Source organism: Aspergillus thermomutatus (assembly GCF_002237265.1).
Source record: "Aspergillus thermomutatus strain HMR AF 39 chromosome Unknown NODE_105, whole genome shotgun sequence".
In the NCBI taxonomy this organism is placed as follows: domain Eukaryota; kingdom Fungi; phylum Ascomycota; class Eurotiomycetes; order Eurotiales; family Aspergillaceae; genus Aspergillus; species Aspergillus thermomutatus.
Window position 1 is genome coordinate 32,608 of NW_020798154.1, and position 18,304 is coordinate 50,911.

Sequence of the window (18,304 nt, forward strand, 5' to 3'; positions counted from 1 at the left end):
GCGGCCGACACACGCTCTGAATTGACTAGATCACTAGACGAAGGACAAGGCTCCACCGAATCTCCTACGATCACACTTACACGCTAATTCATCCGTTCTCCAGTCGGCGGGTTCATCCCATGCCCACTGCCTTGGTTTCATAATATCTAGTCTCTAAAACCAGATGCACCCCAAGAAATTTTCATGGCTGGGTCCGGTAACAGTCCGCTGTTGAGAGACCAGTGGAGCGCCCCTATCGACACCAGACTTCAGAGGGACCGGGGAAGGCAGAGGCCTCGAGGGTCGAACCGTGATAGAGGGAGGGACAGATTCCGCGATAGAGAGCGTCGTCGCCGGTCCAAAGCGAACGGACCTATTCCCCCGTTACGGTCGCCGCCACCTTCGCGTGCTCAACCCCCATCAGACCTCGGAGGACCTCGTTCATATCCTGAATTCTCTCCTAATAACACCTCGCCTCGTGGCTCACCTGGTCTGCCGTATTCTGAGCCCAGACAACGGCAGAATCAAGATCATCACCAGTTTGCCGAGCCTCAGCCTTTGGAAGGCGAGAGAGCGACCGAAAGAGATTATCGAAGGGACAACTCTCCATCTGCACCTCCTCCATTCAAGCGAAAGAGAACACAGAGTCCGTCCCCTGTGAGACCCTATCCTCCTCAACAAGACCCGAGCTATCACCATCCAGCTTCGGAGCAGTTTGACGAATTCGATCGGTGCTACCCTCATAAAAAACGTGGACGGTTTCCGGGGCGAGGCAGGGCGCGTCGAAGGTCTCCTAGAAGAGGAAGAGACCGGCGTAGGAAGGAATCCGATCGCTTCAAGGGTCCGAAGTCCCCTGCACGTGGTCCTATGTCACAGAGGAACCCACGTGAGCGATTCAACAGTCCGGACCCTGCAGACGACATTGAGCAAGAGTATCGTTATCGATCGACTTCTCGCCATTCCATTCACTCAACTGGCTCAAAATTTTCAGCGACCTCGCGTCACAGCTCGAGGATTGACGCAACAATGAATCCGAGACCAATTCAGTCTGCGATGGACAGTTCTTTCAGATCTCCCTCTCCCCCTCGACCAATCCCCAGGTTCGATGCTGAAAGTACCGGCGTCCCTCCAGACGGAGATCCCAATACGCGTGAAACGTTCCCTTTCCATGGACAGCGGACATTGGATGCCGGTAATAACCAGCGCTCTCGCCCCTCACGACCACATGCGGACACCAGTCAATACTCGACCTCACCGAAGTACGTCCCATCAAGTAATTCCTACCAGGGATCCCCTCAATCTACGTCGCCTTACCCTACCGGACGTGGGGGCTTGAGTGGGCAACCTCCTCATCCTAGGGCGCAAGAGTGAGTTTTCTTCCTTCAAATCATGACAACATTTAGTGCAAGGCTAACTGTTCAATGCAAACAGGTCTACACATTCCTCTCCATATCGTCAAAACAACTATCCTTTACAGGGCGGCTCACAAGACCAGTACAAGCAAGGTCAAGCACCGCCGACTGGTCCAGCGAACCACCCTCAATCGTATTCGGGTCCTTCCTACCGTGGTGGGCATTCAGGTTATCGTGGAAACTCCCAAAATCACGGCCGCGACCGGCGATTTTCTGGCTCTGGTCACTCATCCTACAATACTGGGCCGTCCGGGCGAGGCCGTTTTAACAGTTTCCAATGGAGCGCGCGCGGCCGAGGCGGCTCTCACAGTCCTCATACGACTCATGCGGAGTCCCAACAAAGTCCTGCACCCCCGCCAGGGGCAGAAGAGCAGAGCTTGGTAGGTGAGGGAGACAGAGACCAAACTTTCGGGTCTCCGGGCAGAGATCTACAAGGCGTGGATCAAGGTTCGAAACCGGGTTCCGAAAATGGGGATTTTCAGAAGATGTCTCAACCTCCACAACCATCCGACACCAATTCGACACCGAATAAAGGCGGCAAGTTTAGCTTCGCCTTCAAAGCCAAGACCACGCCTGCCCCTGCTCCCAAGCCAGTTCCAGATCTGGCACAGAGGATGCAGGCTCGAGAACCTCCACCTCGTGTTGCTGAAGCTCCTCGCAGCAGAGTGCCTCTTGGCCCGCCGCCGCGGTTCAAGCCTGAGCCACGCTTTGACCGCCGCGATCGAGACAGAGACCGAGACCGGCACCGAAATCGAGATCGGGACAGAGGTAGACGCGACCGGCGAGACTTCCGACGAGAGCCGCGTGATTTCCGTGAGCCTAGAGATATTCGCGACAACCGGAAAGACGATCGCCGCTTTGACCAGCGACATGACGGCAGGAAAGATGATCGCCGGCAGGATCCTCGTCCACCTCGCGGTCCTCGGGAACGTTCTCCGGGCTTGAAGCAACCCAGAATATTGACCCGCCCAAAGCCTCGTCCTACTCTTCCAGAAGAGTACGCAAAGTCCGATTCCGTTTATTACCGAAAGCCAGGGAACGAGTCCGTCATTGGTGCTGGCACCTACGGAAAGGTCTTTAAAGCAATACACGTCTATACCCAAAGGAAGGTGGCTCTCAAAAAGATACGTATGGAAGGCGAGAAAGATGGCTTCCCTGTCACGGCTGTTCGGGAAATCAAGTTGCTCCAGCACCTTCGTAACCATAATGTGGTCAGTTTACTCGAAGTTATGGTCGAGAGGAATGAGTGTTTTATGGTCTTCGAATACCTTTCGCACGATCTCACAGGACTCATCAATCATCCGACCTTCACCCTCACCGCTGCTCACAAGAAGGATCTCGCGAAGCAAATGTTTGAAGGTTTGAACTATCTCCACCACCGGGGCGTTCTGCACCGCGACATCAAGGCGGCAAATATCCTCATAAGCAATAGAGGCTTGTTGAAGTTCGCCGATTTTGGATTGGCGCGGTTTTTCTCCAAAAGTCGCCAACTCGATTACACCAACCGTGTGATTACGATCTGGTATCGGCCACCTGAACTTCTTCTCGGGGAGACCCGATACGGCCCTGCCGTGGACGTTTGGAGCGCGGGCTGCGTGTTTGTCGAATTGTTTACAAAGAAGGCTGTCTTCCCCGGAGAAGGGGGCGAAATCAGTCAGCTTGAAAAGCTCTACAACTCTCTTGGAACGCCTACCCGGGCTGAGTGGCCTGACCTTGTGGAGATGCCCTGGTTTGAGCTCATGCGGCCCACGGAGCGCAAGAAGCGAGTCTTTGAAGACGTATACCGTGAAGTACTGTCTCCAGCGGCTTTGGACCTAGTTTCTCAGATCTTCCGTTACGATCCTGCAAAGCGACCCTCAGCCGAGGCAGTGCTGGCACACTCCTATTTTGAGTTGGAGGAGCCAGCTCCGCAACAAGCCATCGAGTAAGTTTGCCAGCTTTCTCTCTCTGTTGGGCTATGACTAACAATTGCAGGTTGGAAAATATCGAGGGCGACTGGCACGAATTCGAGTCCAAAGCACTGCGCAAGGAGAAGGACAAGGAAGCTCGTCGCGCAGAATACCAGAAAGATAAAGAGAAAAGGAAAGCCGCTTCCTCAGCTCCGCAAAGCGAAAGGGAGACGAAGCGCGTCAGGCAAGACGAGGAGGAGAACCCACAACCTTCGGCACAGCCTATTGAACAGTAGAATCATACTTTGTGCTCTTCTGCGCCGCATATATGCTTTATAGTAGCCATGGAACCCTTTGTTGTCATTGCGACACTACATAATACATTCCCTGACTCACCACGGGCGTCAGGTGCTGATGAGACTTTCAATTTCACATTATGAGCAAATATCCTTCTCCGGATCTCCCCTGCTCTACTCTCTATTGAAGAGGAGAAGCGAGAGAAAGTACTCTAATTCTGTGTTTAACGGGTGGCATGAGCAGGATCTACGGATTCGCATCTAGTTAACATATCCTTCTATTACGAATTGAGAATTGAGAGCCTCGGTGACAGGCAAATGTATTAACTCAGCTTAACTTCGACTCAAATTGTTCTAATAGACGAATTGGGAGATGGCCATACTCTTTTGACCCGGTAGATGACATTCTGGAGGGTTATAGACGGTCAACCGCACGGTTATGCTCCGTCGTGTAGCAAGACGTTAAGAGGGACAAGTCATGTAATTAGAGCGTTCAACGTCTAGGAGAATCCAGCAAAAATGAGGGAGCAGAAGTTACATACTACGTGAAGACCTTGTCAGCAACAGAGAAATGAAGAAACAAAGGCAGTTATGCAGTATTTCGGCGTTTTGCGACAATCAGACTTTGCCATTGAACCTCACGCTCAACCAGCCAGGCCATTACAGCAGGATAGAGGCGGTTGAGCACCTCGGATTACCAGAGTACGAGTGCTTCTTCATGCGCAAGGAGGACATCAAACAGGAAAAGCCAACGTGGCCCACGATGGTGGACTGAAGGGGACACACGCACCGGCTCTACAAACGAACAGGAATCGTCGTTCGTTACCATTTAGTGAATTCAAGAAGGGGCAATTGATGGGACTGGAACCAGATCATGTTGGATGAAAGTAAATAAATGGGTATTCTAGAGGATGGAATGTCCCGTCGATCAGGTCATCACCGCATCATGGGTAGCTGGAGAGCCCTCGTGATGATGGTTTTAGACGCGGGGATTCTGTAGAGAATTCATCTCGACGCACTCATCGGAATCGCCAGAGCAGTGGAAGCGGTAAGAACGATACGCAGCCAGCAATGATTTGAGTCGGTGGTCTTGGGTTTTGTTAGAGAAGAAGAGAAAAAAGAGGAAAAGAAAAGAGAGAAGGATTCCTCTCTTTAAGAAGGGGAAAAAAAGAGCAGGAAAAACGATGGTGCGGGCGGAGAAGGGCGGGACGGGTGGTGATTGGCTCTATGCCTGAGGAGGGGGGCGGCAGAGCTCGAAGAAACGCGAAAGGCCAATGATCAGTGGCTTTTGGGCAGTGGAAATGGTCCTTGAGTTGCTTGACTGGTGATGATTCTGCTTGTCTCGCAGTGCAGTCTCTAGGTCTGTTCTTCTAAAGTCTTTAAACCTACCTACCTACCTACGTACCACCACCACCACCACTACCACTACCACTACCATCACCATCTAGGCTCCTACACCCTACCTTCACTCTGCTATTGCTCTACTCCGTACTACTATTCCACCGAACTTGACCCTACTTGACCTATTGCCTACCTCACAGTACTCCCGCATCACCTCTTTCCCCCCTCCACACACTCTCACACAATTACACATACTCACACCTTGTTAACGATCACGATCACGATCACGATTTTTTCTACTTCTTCGATTTATTTGTTTGACATAGCATCGATTCCCGCCCTTTAGCTTTTTCTTACTTTACAGATCTTCCGGGCGTTTCCTGCCTTTTTTTTGGACTTTGTATTGCCGTCTCTTTTTTCCGCCTATCCTGGTTTCGCCCTGCGATAGCAGCTTCTCCTCGCATTCGCTTGCGGCGCCTTTTTCTCTCCCTGATGACCGTTTGCTTTTCGACGTCCTGATTAGCTAGCGCCATGGATAATGCAAACTTGTGGACTCGCAGGGCCAAGTATGTCCAGGATTTCCGTCGTTCACAAGCCCTATCGTTCGGCGCAAGACTAACCTGTGTCGTGTGTGTTCTAGTTCCGCCAAATTGTCTCTGTCCATGACGGGAACTGACGGAAAGGACGGTGGCGCAAGAGTCGATCTTCCCCGCAGTCACACATCGAAGCGATTCGGCCCGGATAGCTCGCACGGTGGTCGATCGAATCCCTTGAATGCATTATCCCCCCTCTCGGGTGGCGTGTCTTCTCCTTCCACGAACGCTTCCTCCGCATTCGGCTTGGGTTCCGGCGCATTCGCTTCCTTTGGTACTCCCAAGACGCCTGGCACCAGTGCGTCAGACTTGAATTCGTCCAAAGCGCTGGGTGAGAAGCGAGAGACGGCTTCGGAACAGGACTCGGCAGCGGAAGTCAAGGCCAAGGCTTCAGCCTCCTCCTTGACTGGCCCGAGGGAGCATGCTCTGAAGTCTACGTGGGTGATCTGGTACCGTCCTCCGACACCCAAGTACTCTGACTATGAAAAGTCGACCATTCCCCTTGCGTCTATATCCTCGGTCGAGAGTTTCTGGTCGATATACACACATCTCAAGCGCCCATCTCTCCTCCCCACCGTCTCCGACTATCACATCTTCAAAAAAGGCATTCGTCCTGTATGGGAGGACGATGCCAATAAGAAGGGTGGAAAGTGGATTGTTCGGCTGAAGAAGGGAGTTGCTGACCGGTATTGGGAGGATCTTTTGTTGGCCATGATTGGTGACCAGTTCGCGGAGGCTAGCGATGAGGTCTGTGGCGCCGTTCTTAGTGTAAGGAGCGGAGAGGATGTGTTGAGTGTCTGGACCCGGATCGACGGTGGGCGCAACATCAAGATCAGGTAAGTTGTCATGTTTCACCCTTAGTTGGCAAGGTCTGGGTCACTCACTCTGCACAGGGAGACGATCAAGCGTCTGCTTGCCTTCCCGGCCGACACCAACATTGTATGGAAGAGCCACGATGACAGCATCGCTCAGCGCTCCGCAATTGACCAGGCTCGCCAGGAGAAGGCGGCCGGAAATCCGGGCCATCATCACCACCACCTCGCAGGGGACCGACGAAGACCTACGGCGAATGACGAGTCCATGGGAGATAAAGGAAAAGCGGCGGCGTCTTGATTTACTTGGTTTGATTCTCATTGAATGGTCCTGTATAGTAAAGAAGACAAAAACATTGGGACGTTTCTGGGCTCGGGGCATTGGGGCGAATTCATTGCGTCTGACTTTCTGGTTGCTTTCTCATTTCTCAACTTGTGTTTTTTTTCTTCTTTCTCATCTCGTGGTTCCCATGGTTTCTTTTCTCGTTTCTTTTGGGCAAGACGAGATGTGATGCAGGTCAACAGACAGCGCTGTATCAAGCGCATTGTAAAATCATACTTTCACACAAAGCTTCCATACACTACCAGCCTACCGAATTCTTTGAGATAATGCTCGGATGGTCTAAGCAGTCAGATGCCATTTTCTACACGCAAGGTACCTACTACACACGCCCTGTAATTCGTATCTACCCAAGGTGGTCCGTTTGCTCAAATGATCTCCATCCAATGGCGGTGCGGACAAACAGTGACTGCAGCTTCCGCGGCCTTTTTTTCTTTTCTTTTTTTCACTGCAGGGCAGAATATCACCGGCCGACCGCCTTTCTTGTTATCCATTCACGATATGATGCTGGTCTCTTCCAATTATCTCTCTTGCTTCCGGTCTTATTATTTCTTGCCCACTCTTCATGAAATCGGAAGTATGGTAGATCATCTGGAATTTTCATGAACCCAGCACTCTTTACATGCCGCTTTTCGGGACAATATCAGACTTTCTGGCCCCGTTGATTCCTCCGCGTCGCCGCTCAAATCGTCAGAACTACATCCCCGCTCCGCCATCAGATGCCACCTCTGATGAGCTACAACGGACTCAGGTGTCCGGCATAAGCGATGCTCCTCGTCTAGGGTCTTTTGCATCTGTCGTTCAATCCGGAATCGAACCACCTATTCAAGCCTCCGATGTGAGTCTGAATCATGCCCTTTCAATTGTTCTAAGCTCTTGTCCTATTGCCTATACCCTCTTGCGTATACATTTGATTAATCATTATACGCTTTGGACACTGCTTCTTTTTATTCTGCCTTTGCAGCGACATAACGAGACTCATTTGAACTTATGCTTTAGAATCTCCATCGCTATGCCGAAAGATTTCGACCTTCCTCAGAATCTCGACCTGTACGTTTACTACTACGCCAGACCATTCCTCGATTACGTTTAGGGATGCGTCGTCTGTGAATATGACCTCGCACCATGCGGATACAGATTGGACAACGCTTATACGAAGGATACAGGTCTCCAAAAGATGCGTCGATGCGACGGGACCGGGCAATTTCACGCCAGGATGAGCACAGATTATTCCCTTCCTATTCTACACGGTACGCATTATATGTCGGGGATATTTGTGCGACTGGGAGCTGACGTTCTGGGGACTCTCTTCTAGTCCGAGTCCGAATGGAGTACCGATAGTACCGGGGGAGACATTCAAGAAATCCCCAGGAGAGATATCTAAGAAAAGGAACCCGTTACAGGTATGGTACTCTCGGAATCCGTTCATTCTCTTATGACGAGACTGACGTCGAAGTTTGGTAGAATGTCAAGGGTGTGTTCAAACCAGTGGACAAGCTCTCTTCCAAAGGTCGAGAAAGCGGGCCAGTGCGCGCACGGGGAATGCAGGGAAACCGCGCGGGATTTCAGACATTTTCTAGTGTCAATATTCCTCGTCCGCAGACCCTCTTAGAGCATGACCTTTCGGAGAGGCCCGCGAAGCGCCGGCGTCGAGATACTCAGAGCTCTCCAACCGAAAGATACATCGACCTTTCCGACGATAACGAAACAGGGCATTCTGTTAATGAGTCGTCCTCGGTTGTTGGGAACGCCGCACCTCAATCGCCCGGATCAAGCCAACAATCACTGAAAGCTCATAAGTCAAAGCGAACCAAGCGCAACGCAGTTGATGAATATCGACAGGTTGAAAAGAATGTGAGAGTTACGGGGTCACAAGTTAGCCCCAAATTAGGGGCCAAGAGATTTCGCCATCGCTTTTCCCCGGAAGATGAACTTGAGCAGTGCTTCACTGAAAATGCTGCCAGGGAAAGGCGCTTTTCAATACCGAGTGTGAAGCATGAGGTTCTTCAGAGCGTTGAGATTCGTAAACCACGGGGATTCGATGTGGCCGGGAGTCCATCCCTTCACGCTCATCCAACGGATGGACAACAACGAGACTCAGAATCACGAGAAAGCCCAGATGAATTGCAAGGGGCTGCGACGGTGCAGCCCACCCCGGACTTTTCCAGCGAATTTCGTAAGAAAGACGTCAGGGGCGGCATAAACGCTGGGAAACAAGTGGCCCAAAAGGAGTCTTCACCAGCCGATATTCGACCGACTGACTTTGTCAGCTCGTCGCATTCAGGGCAAGGAAAATCCAAGCGCAAGAATAACAGATCTGGAAAACGTCCGAGCGCCGATCGGTCTTTTCAAGCAACCTATGTTCGGTTCGGTAGTATCATTGGACCATCCTCGGGCAATGAGATTGTCGAGCTATATGCTGATACAAACAATGAGATAATCAAAATGACCGGGCCCGACCCAGCGAGTTCGTTTCAGATACCCTTCAGCAAAGTTTTCAGGATTTCTCGAGGAGCCTCGCCAAGCTCTAAAGTTCGGCTCGCTCTCAGGGACGAAGATACCAGTGATCGATCGGTGGATATAGAGCTCACATCTTCTGAAGCCAAGGAGGACTTTTGCTCATTGTTCACCGCCAGTCATGTTAAAACCTTGGAGAAGGATACGTACGTATTTTCTCCCATTGAAGTTGATGATCCAAGCTCACCAAATTAGTAAATGGATGGATAATGCTTTCAGAAAGAACAAAAATATGAATACTCCACGGTATCTGAACGGAATCAAGAGAGCATGCACTGAGAGGGCTCCCGAACAAGGTTCCGAGACCATAGTTGAAGTACCGAAACGACCAAAGCTTTCAGCCTCATTGCAAGACGACCACAAAACTAAGGCAATTTCCCAATCCGCCCCGACAGACTCATCCTCAAATCCTGGACTGGCGCAGAAATCCCAAGAAACAACTTCCAATGAAATGACGAAAGCAAACTCAATTGAAGCAGGTACTGGAGAGGGGGTGGAGATACCAGTCAAGAAGTACGAAGGAGAGGCCACACCTTCCAGTCGTACAACAAGGTCCTCGTCGCGTCGTATGCTACCGACAACAGTGGTATCGTAAGTATGAGCTGGGTCCTAGGAAAGATTTTTTGCTAACCGGGCGTCGCAGCGATGATGAAGAGGAAAACTCGCCTCAACAGAAATGCGAAAAGATTTCTCAGAAGTGGCACAAGTCTGTTAAACACCGTTCGCTTCAATCGTCGCTTTGTAGGACTAATGAACATGATAGGCCACTTGTATACCCGCGTTTTGGCAAGAAGAAAGCTGAAGTTGACGCTCAAGATCTTGAACGACTGCGTGACAACGAGTTCTTAAACGACAACCTGATCGGCTTTTACATACGTTTCTTGGAGGATCATCTGGAACGAAACAACAAGGAAGTCTCAAAGAGAGTTTACTTCTTCAATTCGTACTTTTTTGCAACCCTTACGAATTTGCCGAGGGGTAAGCAGGGTATCAATTACGAAGGCGTTCAAAAATGGACGAGAAATGTCGACATATTCAGCTACGATTATATCGTGGTTCCTATCAACGAAGCAGCGCATTGGTATGTTGCGATCATATGCAATCTACCGAAACTTCCAGGCATTGCCAAGGACGAGGTGGTGCTTGATGAACCTGTGGAAGGCGGCACAGAGCCTTCAGCGCGACCGAAGCATGACGATCGGGAGATTCCGAACACGCCGGAGGCCGTTGGGGAAATACCTTCCGACAACGGAGAGACCGAAACTGCCGCTCGTTCTGCACCAAATCCCGCAAAGGAGGAATTAGCAAGGGAGTCGTTGGCTGCCATGAGCTTGTTGGACCAAAAGGAGATGAAGGACATGGAGGAGCGGGAGGTACCTGCTTCTGACGACGAGTGGCCAGAAAAAGAGGAGAACCCCGTATCCTCTCCCGCAAAGCTCTCGAGTCCTCCAAGAGATACGGAGCGCTCTAAACAGGTCAATTCTCAAAGTGCAAGTCAATCCTCGGTCTCAGGAAGTCAAAAATCACAGAAGCCAAAGAAAAAGCGCCTGGGCCCAAGATATGATGTGTGGCAGCCGATGATCATCACGTTTGACTCACTGAATCTATCACGCTCTCCCACCATCAGCGTCCTGCGCAATTATCTCCATGAAGAGGCCCAATCCAAACGTGGCCTCGAGATTGACACAACCTTGATCAAGGGGATGAAAGCTCAAGAAATCCCTTTGCAGCCCAACTACTGGGATTGTGGCCTCTATCTGCTCGCATATGTGGAGAAATTTGTACAGGATCCGGACGCATTTGTGACGAAATTGCTACGAAAAGAGATGAGATCGGAGGATGATTGGCCTCCTCTAAGGTCAGGGCTTCTTCGTTCTCGGTTGCGGAAGTTTCTTGGCGATTTGTATGATGAACAAGAGCAATTGAGTCGTGAGAAGGCGGCTGAGAAGACTACCATGGCGGACCGACAGCCAATATCCTATCTCCTTGGAGTTTCTGAGGACAAAACCGATCTTGCAGCTGAGAATATTAGGGATGCATCGGTAACGCGATCTGAGAAGTCGTCAAGCAGAAAACCAGCACCCGAGAAGTCCGGTTTAGAGCCTGCTCAAAGGCAAATACCAGGGGAGACGCGGTCCATGGTTCGAAGCTCATCGAGAGATGATACACCAGATAGTAGGATAAAAGCCAGAAGGTCACCTCTCCAGACGTTGGCAGCAAGTGCACCAGAGAGCACTACTCACAAGGAGGTTGTTGAAGTCCCTGACAGTCAAGAACAAGTCAAACCGAAGGAGGATGTGACGTCGCCTCGTCTCCTTCACGTGGAAGATTCTCAAGACGGACAAGCGCAATCTAAGCCGCAGGTACCCAAAATCATTGAAGAAGACGCAGTACAAATCCAAATACCCCATCAATCGGCGGAGGACAGCATTGTTGAGGTTCAAGTTCTTGGGACGCCTCCGCCGGGGTTGTCAACAGACAGACGGGATGGTGTTCGAAGGAGCCCGAGGTCGTCGAAAAAAAGGGCTTGAGCATACATGAGATGGTGCGGGTTTTACTTTCAAAGTACACATAGATTATTTGCTTTCTAGTTTGGTGTTTCGGATGATACGGGCAGGGGAAGTTATTTGTTTCTGCGGAATGCATCAGATACCAAGCATTGCATATGAATTATAATTGTTCTTTTTGCGAATCGAGCCTTCAGCTGCATATGCATGATCTCACTTCCACCATCATAAAGCTAAGTGGGCATGTATTCATTCAAGTGGTCTTAGATATAGTCTTTTCCGGAACGAAGACCAACTAGGAAGTCAATTGCTCTATTTTTCTAAAGTATGATATATCTGAAGAGCTTCAACATTTGCGTCCATGGCCGTCCGACTCAGACCCAAGTCACCACTCACTCTCATCCGCACCGACCCACCACGCCATCTTATCCCTCTTGAAGGCCTCGAAATCCCACTCCGCATCCTCCAATTGATCCTGACCAGCCACATAAACGTATGTCAACGCCTCCACCTCCTCCCTCTCATCCGCAAACTCCGCCCCGGCCGCATCAAGCACATCCTTCAGATGCCGATCCGGGTTCTTCGCAATGCTCGCCTCCTGTCGCCCACCCACACTCAACGACTCCGCCAGCACCCGCACCCGCACCCTCTCTTTGACATACTCCGACCCCTCGAAGATATCCAACCGGTGCACGTCCCCGTCCGTCAGCCCCGAGACGACGGTCCCCAGTACGGCGGCGTTGCCCGATTCTTCTGTCGAACCGTTGCTCGGGCAGGGCACGATGCCGGGGTAATCTGCTCCGCGGACGCGGTGCCGGCGGTAGCCATGGAGGATGGCGGGCTTGAACGAGAGCATGGCCTTTTGCCAGGGTTCTGGTTCCGGGCGGCCGTGGATGACTCTGTGGAGGATTTCCGGGGCCATCAGGGTTCCTGTGTTTGTTAGTAAGGGTTTTGTGTATCTGGTGGGTTGTCGGCCTGGACATAGTTTGTGCGTATGTGCTGGAGGGATTCGTTGGGGTAGGTGGGGGGAGGCGTTCGGCGAGCGATGTTTATCATTTGGGTACGTTCTAAAGTGAGTCATTGTGGGCAAGCAGCTCACCGTAGAAAAAGAGGACGTGATCTCCCATATTGGGTTGTCTGGTGTGTACTCAGAAGTAGGTACTTCTCTACTTCATACGTTAGGTGATGGTAAGGTAGCTGGTGGGATGAGCTTGGGAAGGGAAACTCTGCTGGAGTCGGGCTCGGAAAGAAGGTGGGGATTAAGGTACGGCGACGGTTAGCTCGTTTCCAAGGCAGGAGATGCTCCTCTAATAGATGATCTCTAGAATTCCAGTTTCATAGCCTCGCCCTCCATTCTCATGGATTCAATGAGGGGAAACTTTCGAGATAGGAACAGGAGACCCACCCCTTATCGATAAGGCACTGCTGGTGATGACAGGGGTACTCCGTACTCCGAACTGCGCCACAGTTTATTGACCGCCCGCATCGAAAAGGCCCATGTGGCTTCAAGCATCATCGTGTCGCTTTGCCCTTGGCATAATTGGGGACGCTGGCTCCTCCAGTTCACTTCTTTCTATGAGGCTCAGCAATATTTTGGTTTAACTCGTTATTCCCGATTGAATATTTGGTAGTCCAGATTCAGTCCATTGCCCAGAGTGTCCAGGGTAAATCAAACGAGATGCACTCGTCCCTGAACAGAGCGCAGGGCGTCTTTGGCTTCTTCACCACCGTCGCCTTGTTTGTTGCTGGAGTCGCTGCTCTGTCAGTGCTGCTGTATCCTGCGCATGACGCGAAGGCCGAGGTCGCGTTGAAAAATGTCCAGGTGTATGTTTGCTACTGATTCGACCTAGTTCATCTGGATGCTGTTTACTAATCATTATCCCAATCTGCAGAATCAAGGGTCGGCCAAATTACTATTCAACCAAGAAGGAAGAGTATGCGCAAATCAGGTTCGATCTGAATGCTGGTACGTATCTGACAACCCCCGTTCGCGGCTCCTAAGCTAAATCTAGACCTCTCAGACCTCTCCTCGCTCTTCAACTGGAACACAAAACAACTCTTCGTCTACGTCTACGCTTCCTACTCGTCCTCCGACAAGAAGTCCTCTCTCCTCCCCAACTCTGAGTCCATCATCTGGGATACCATCATCCCCGCCCCAGAATCGCCTTACTCGTTCAACGCCCTGCGCCAGCGCTTTTTCCCTCCCAAATCGACCTCCTCGGCCCGCAAAAACCAGAAGCGAAGCACTTCCGCCTCGAAGAAAACCTCGGCCTCCAAGAAGGAGACTATCGCGCCGGGCGTTCTCCATCTGCGCAACCAACGGGCTAAGTACCAGATCAGCGACATTACTGGGAAGATGGCGGAGCGCGAGAACGTGACGCTCTCTGTGGGCTGGAATGTGCAGCCCTGGGTTGGTGCGTTGTGGTGGAGTCCCGGCTCTGGTGCTGTGCCCCGGACGGCCGGTACTGTGGTGAGCAGTGAGGCTTTTGAATTTCCTGCTTTGAAGGGAAGTAAGGCCTCTGCTGCTAAGGCGGCTGGATCAGGTGCTCAGGCAGCCTAGAGTCTAGCAGTATGTTGAACACCAGAGGACAATTTTTGATTGCCAGTTTCATTGGCTGAAATATCCATTATAAGTATCATGCCTCGTCCAGAACTGTGAGAAACCATAAAATGTAGACATGAAATCATAAGAGAGGCCTATAACATCCATTGTAACTGAATCCATGGCTGAGCCGGGTCAAAGTCCAGAAAAGGGAAATAATTCATACGCAAAACAACGTGGTATCTAAGCATCAAGCCCCAACATTTTTTTCTGTAATGGTCCGTATAATAATCGTCATGCAGGTCATTAATTGGTCGCAGCTGAATGAGTCCGCTCAAACAGTGCTGCCATATGACCTTTCATTGTGTCCTTGCTGAATGCGTTCCGAATACACGCCGGGAGCGTGCTTCCGAGTCATCGGGTCCGTACTGCGGTTGTGATAGTAGACGTATTCCAGATAGAAAGCATGAATGTGGCCCGGGAAGTATCTATGTCTATCAGCAGACTGTTCTATGCGCCTCACATGTTGAAAGACAGATGAATGGAGAAGATACTGCCTTGCAGGTGCAAAATCTAGAGAAAAGGATCACTCACCCTAGAATCGTGAGCAGAATATTGATGAAGAAATCCACACTGCAGCCCGAGATCATAAATACGCCAAGAGGAGGTACTAGCAATCATATCCAGGTTAGAGGTGTGATCCTTCGTGCTGACACTTCTTGAACGGCATTACGCAACATCGGCTAGATTCCGTTTGATCGATTGGGAATCCGACTGTGTAAAGATGAAGAGGAACAGGAAAAATACTGAAGAGAGTGACCAAAATCAAACATAGCATTGACGCCGTCTCTGCCATTTTGTCCACAATGTCTACTCTGCTAGTTTTCCGATGATCTGACCGAGGTTTTGCTGGAACTCCAGGAAGTTCCCAGGAAGCTGAGAAACAGAATCGCAAACAACAAGATAAATATATAGATGGGAGTGTTGTCGTCAATAGTGGAGTTGAGACGCTTCATTATATATGATTGAAGGCGGAAGAGGGATCAGCAGTTAAGAGTCACGCCACCTCAGGGTATGATACAAATAGGACTCCCCAGCTTGGGCAGAATGAGACCTTCGCGATTGTTGACCGTAGGGCTGAAGGCAGAAATATTTTGGCCTTAGGACTTAGGAGTCAACGTGAGGTCTTCCTTGACGTCATCCCGCAATGTTCCGGGCCTAGATCATGATTTGCTATTCCTGTTTCGGACATGTCGACCGAGCCACAGAAGACTGGCTCGGATTTGCAGGTGTGGCTCGTTGGTGCTAGGTAGCCAGGAAGTGCTATAAAGACTGTACATTTCTGTACTCCGCAGCAGTGGTCATATTGCGTAGGCATGTACGTGTCACTGAATGTTGATCTAATAAGTTTTCTCAACTCCTTCGACTCATGCTTATTTCCTATTCCACACAAAACAAACGTGAGGTGCAGGCAAAGGGTCGGCAGAGCAGACTCCTAACAATCAAACAGCATCAATGGATGCTCTTGTGGTGACTTGCTCGTTTTTGTTGCCGAGCTTTGATATCTGCAGAAACGCATCCACTCCATAGCCCTCCAGGCTATGTAATTCAAGGCTGCCTGCCCAATATTCTGCATAGACCCTGCTCATAGGGAGGCCAATTCCAAGGCGTAGATTAGGTGGACGGGAGGTGAGTGAGTCAAGCGAGCCCTCTCGGAATGTTTCCCTGTCGGCGTGTTTCCGTTCCTTAGACACTGTCAGCTCTTGCATCGTAGCTGCCATCGCAGGGACCTGTTTCAAATTTTGGAGTCGTGATTTGCTTAGAGGGCCTTTGTCGAAGGACCACAGATATGGCATAACTTCACGGGGTATCCCTCCCCCTTGATCCGATACTCGCATGATCACATGCTGTGGCGCCTCGCAGACAAGAACCTCGATGGGCGGAGGCTTTTCGGAAGAATCTTTGTATTTTTCGATGACAGCCTGGATCGAGTTGCGCAGGAGCTCGCCAATGATATACTCTAAATGGCTCAGAATGTACGGGAAAGTCGCTTCAAGATGTCCCTGTACAAGGATCTCGGGAATCTTGTCTGTTCCTGAGCTTTGCCGCATCATATCCTGCGCAAGCTTCCCGCAACGTTCAATCACCTCTTTCGCATTGCACTTGAGAAATACCTCGCCAACAAAGTCTGCGTTCATATCAGTCCGGTCCTGGGAGCTTGGGAAGTGCCATGGAGAGCTGAAAGTTTCTGTCAAGGCTAAGTGCTGCTCTGCAATGACTCGACGGGAAATTCTCTAGAGATCGAGAGCAAATTAGCCACTCGCATAGAAACAGCGGTAGAAATCCGGATGTTGGCACTTTCCATACCGATCGAAGGAGAGTGTTCATAAATTGATCCATCACACCTGGTGCTACAAGATCGCGACACTCTAGAACGCCCATTGCTAATTTCGGAATCACAACGAGATGCTCCTTGAGAGTCTTACGCAGGATGTCACAAAATCTTTCGTTATCCTCCAGAGTCTTGATCTCCGGTATGACGCGAAACCGTTCAAATGCCTTGTAGTAGAGCTCATATACAAGGGAAAGATGTGGATTTGCTACAACCACATACGGCAGCTTCTGGATGTCTCGCAGTCGATGCGCAATTCTGATTGTGGGAATCACAAATGCAAGTCAGGCTGGGACGGCTCAAGGCATGCAAGGGGAAAGCGCATACTGACCTGGTTGGCAGCTCTGTTCGCACGTAGTTGGCGGAACTGATGAGGCGCGATTCCGTCAATGTTCGCCCAAAGAAAGTCAATTGCCGCAGACTAATAGGCCGAATCTCGCGCTCAACCCATCTGTTACAGGCATAGGGTCAGCAGCAGTTGTACTTATGCTGGTAGCATTGCATACTCGTCGAGAACGGAGCCAGGTCTCCACGGAGGCGGGCTATGTGAGTTGTCAAGACCGGAGTAGAACCGGACTCGAGGTTTGCAACTCAGTCGAAGCGCATGCCAACATCGAACTGGTTGATTCCGCCGCATGATGCGGTTGACTCAAGGCGCAAGGGGACTTGAAAGTTCAAGGATATCGCTCCACAGTGGATTTTGACTCAGCCGTGACGGTTGACCAGTATAAGATAGATATAGCGTCTTCCATACATGGCTCATCTGCAGTCAGCAGCTACCAACAATTTTTTGTCTCTCACTGGTGGCATGACATTTTGCTGCACACGTAAACTAAGTTATGAGCAGGTGTGTACCTCTCTAAATGTGTTTGTTCACCGGCAATTAATCCAGGGCGGTGAGTGCTCAGCCTGACATGTGACGTCGACACTATCCATGAAGACTTGCTTTGTTGATCATCTTCCGCAGCAACCAGCATCAACAGGAACATATGTGCATTGAAGATAACTTTTAATGATATTTCTGTCAGGACATAGAGAGGTATCTGGAAGTATAAAGCCAATGTCAGGCCTGTGATATGAAATGAAGCACAGAAACCGAGGAACCACGCGATGAGAGACGATGATTGATCATGCTACCAGCCTACCACATGCTCTGACTGGCTTGTGCCTCTGTCAGTATCCATTCCAGTTCCCGGCTTTGTTATACTAGTTTATGCTTTGTGATGCCTGGTTTTCCCTCGGTCTTTGCCCGGGCCGTGGGCATCACAAGTGACATAATTCTCGAGGACACAACTATGTAGCTAGACGTTGGTCTACTTCGCGCACTTCCTTCTCTTATGCTCTTCATTCAGAGATACCAGGAGCAAGATGACAGATTTCTGGAAATCGCTGACCATAAAGAGCCAAAAGGAAACAGAATAGCATAGTTTTCAACGACTTGGTGGCTCACTGCAACCGACTATGCCGTCAAGCTTGAAGCATCTAACTATAATCTGCCCTAAGCTTACCTAAGTGAGAATTTACAGTACAGGGTGATCAAAAGACAGGCCAGTAGAACATCAGCTAGGCAGTAATTCTGACAGACAAATTAAGCACTTAGTCTCTTTTTCATCGCTTCTGCAGTCGCTCCGTTTAGATTGCTGTACTTGAACAATACTCTGCAGCCGACCTTATTCATAGGCGG

At 50.4% G+C, this 18,304-nt stretch overlaps 6 protein-coding genes across 6 annotated transcripts; 4 read left to right on the forward strand and 2 right to left on the reverse strand.

Annotated features, from left to right (window-relative positions):
• Positions 1-183: 183 nt before the first annotated feature.
• Positions 184-3,576, forward strand: CDV56_104351 (putative protein kinase; the record flags this gene model as incomplete). The annotated part of the gene is made up of 3 exons (XM_026757970.1): positions 184-1,346; positions 1,411-3,315; positions 3,366-3,576. 3 exons carry the CDS (start codon positions 184-186, stop codon positions 3,574-3,576), a joined length of 3,279 nt encoding a protein of 1,092 aa, XP_026614082.1.
• Positions 3,577-5,448: 1,872 nt separating this feature from the next.
• On the forward strand, positions 5,449-6,623 carry CDV56_104819 (eukaryotic translation initiation factor 4E; the record flags this gene model as incomplete). The annotated part of the gene is made up of 3 exons (XM_026758438.1): positions 5,449-5,483; positions 5,558-6,346; positions 6,404-6,623. 3 exons carry the CDS (start codon positions 5,449-5,451, stop codon positions 6,621-6,623), a joined length of 1,044 nt encoding a protein of 347 aa, XP_026614083.1.
• Positions 6,624-7,674: 1,051 nt separating this feature from the next.
• CDV56_105000 (SUMO protease ULP2) lies at positions 7,675-11,710 on the forward strand (the record flags this gene model as incomplete). Its single annotated transcript, XM_026758619.1, has 7 exons — positions 7,675-7,712; positions 7,829-7,912; positions 7,978-8,065; positions 8,127-9,325; positions 9,375-9,770; positions 9,823-9,885; positions 9,943-11,710. 7 exons carry the CDS (start codon positions 7,675-7,677, stop codon positions 11,708-11,710), a joined length of 3,636 nt encoding a protein of 1,211 aa, XP_026614084.1.
• Positions 11,711-12,071: 361 nt separating this feature from the next.
• Positions 12,072-12,767, reverse strand: CDV56_105345 (gamma-glutamylcyclotransferase family protein; the record flags this gene model as incomplete). The annotated part of the gene is made up of 1 exon (XM_026758964.1): positions 12,072-12,767. One exon carries the CDS (start codon positions 12,765-12,767, stop codon positions 12,072-12,074), a length of 696 nt encoding a protein of 231 aa, XP_026614085.1.
• Positions 12,768-13,364: 597 nt separating this feature from the next.
• CDV56_105443 (signal peptidase complex subunit SPC3) lies at positions 13,365-14,246 on the forward strand (the record flags this gene model as incomplete). The annotated part of the gene is made up of 3 exons (XM_026759062.1): positions 13,365-13,510; positions 13,579-13,652; positions 13,708-14,246. 3 exons carry the CDS (start codon positions 13,365-13,367, stop codon positions 14,244-14,246), a joined length of 759 nt encoding a protein of 252 aa, XP_026614086.1.
• Positions 14,247-15,730: 1,484 nt separating this feature from the next.
• CDV56_105632 (protein kinase PKP2) lies at positions 15,731-17,257 on the reverse strand (the record flags this gene model as incomplete). Its single annotated transcript, XM_026759251.1, has 4 exons — positions 15,731-16,522; positions 16,596-16,878; positions 16,952-17,071; positions 17,127-17,257. The coding sequence occupies 4 exons, from the start codon at positions 17,255-17,257 to the stop codon at positions 15,731-15,733; spliced, it is 1,326 nt and encodes a 441-aa protein (XP_026614087.1).
• Positions 17,258-18,304: the final 1,047 nt, after the last annotated feature.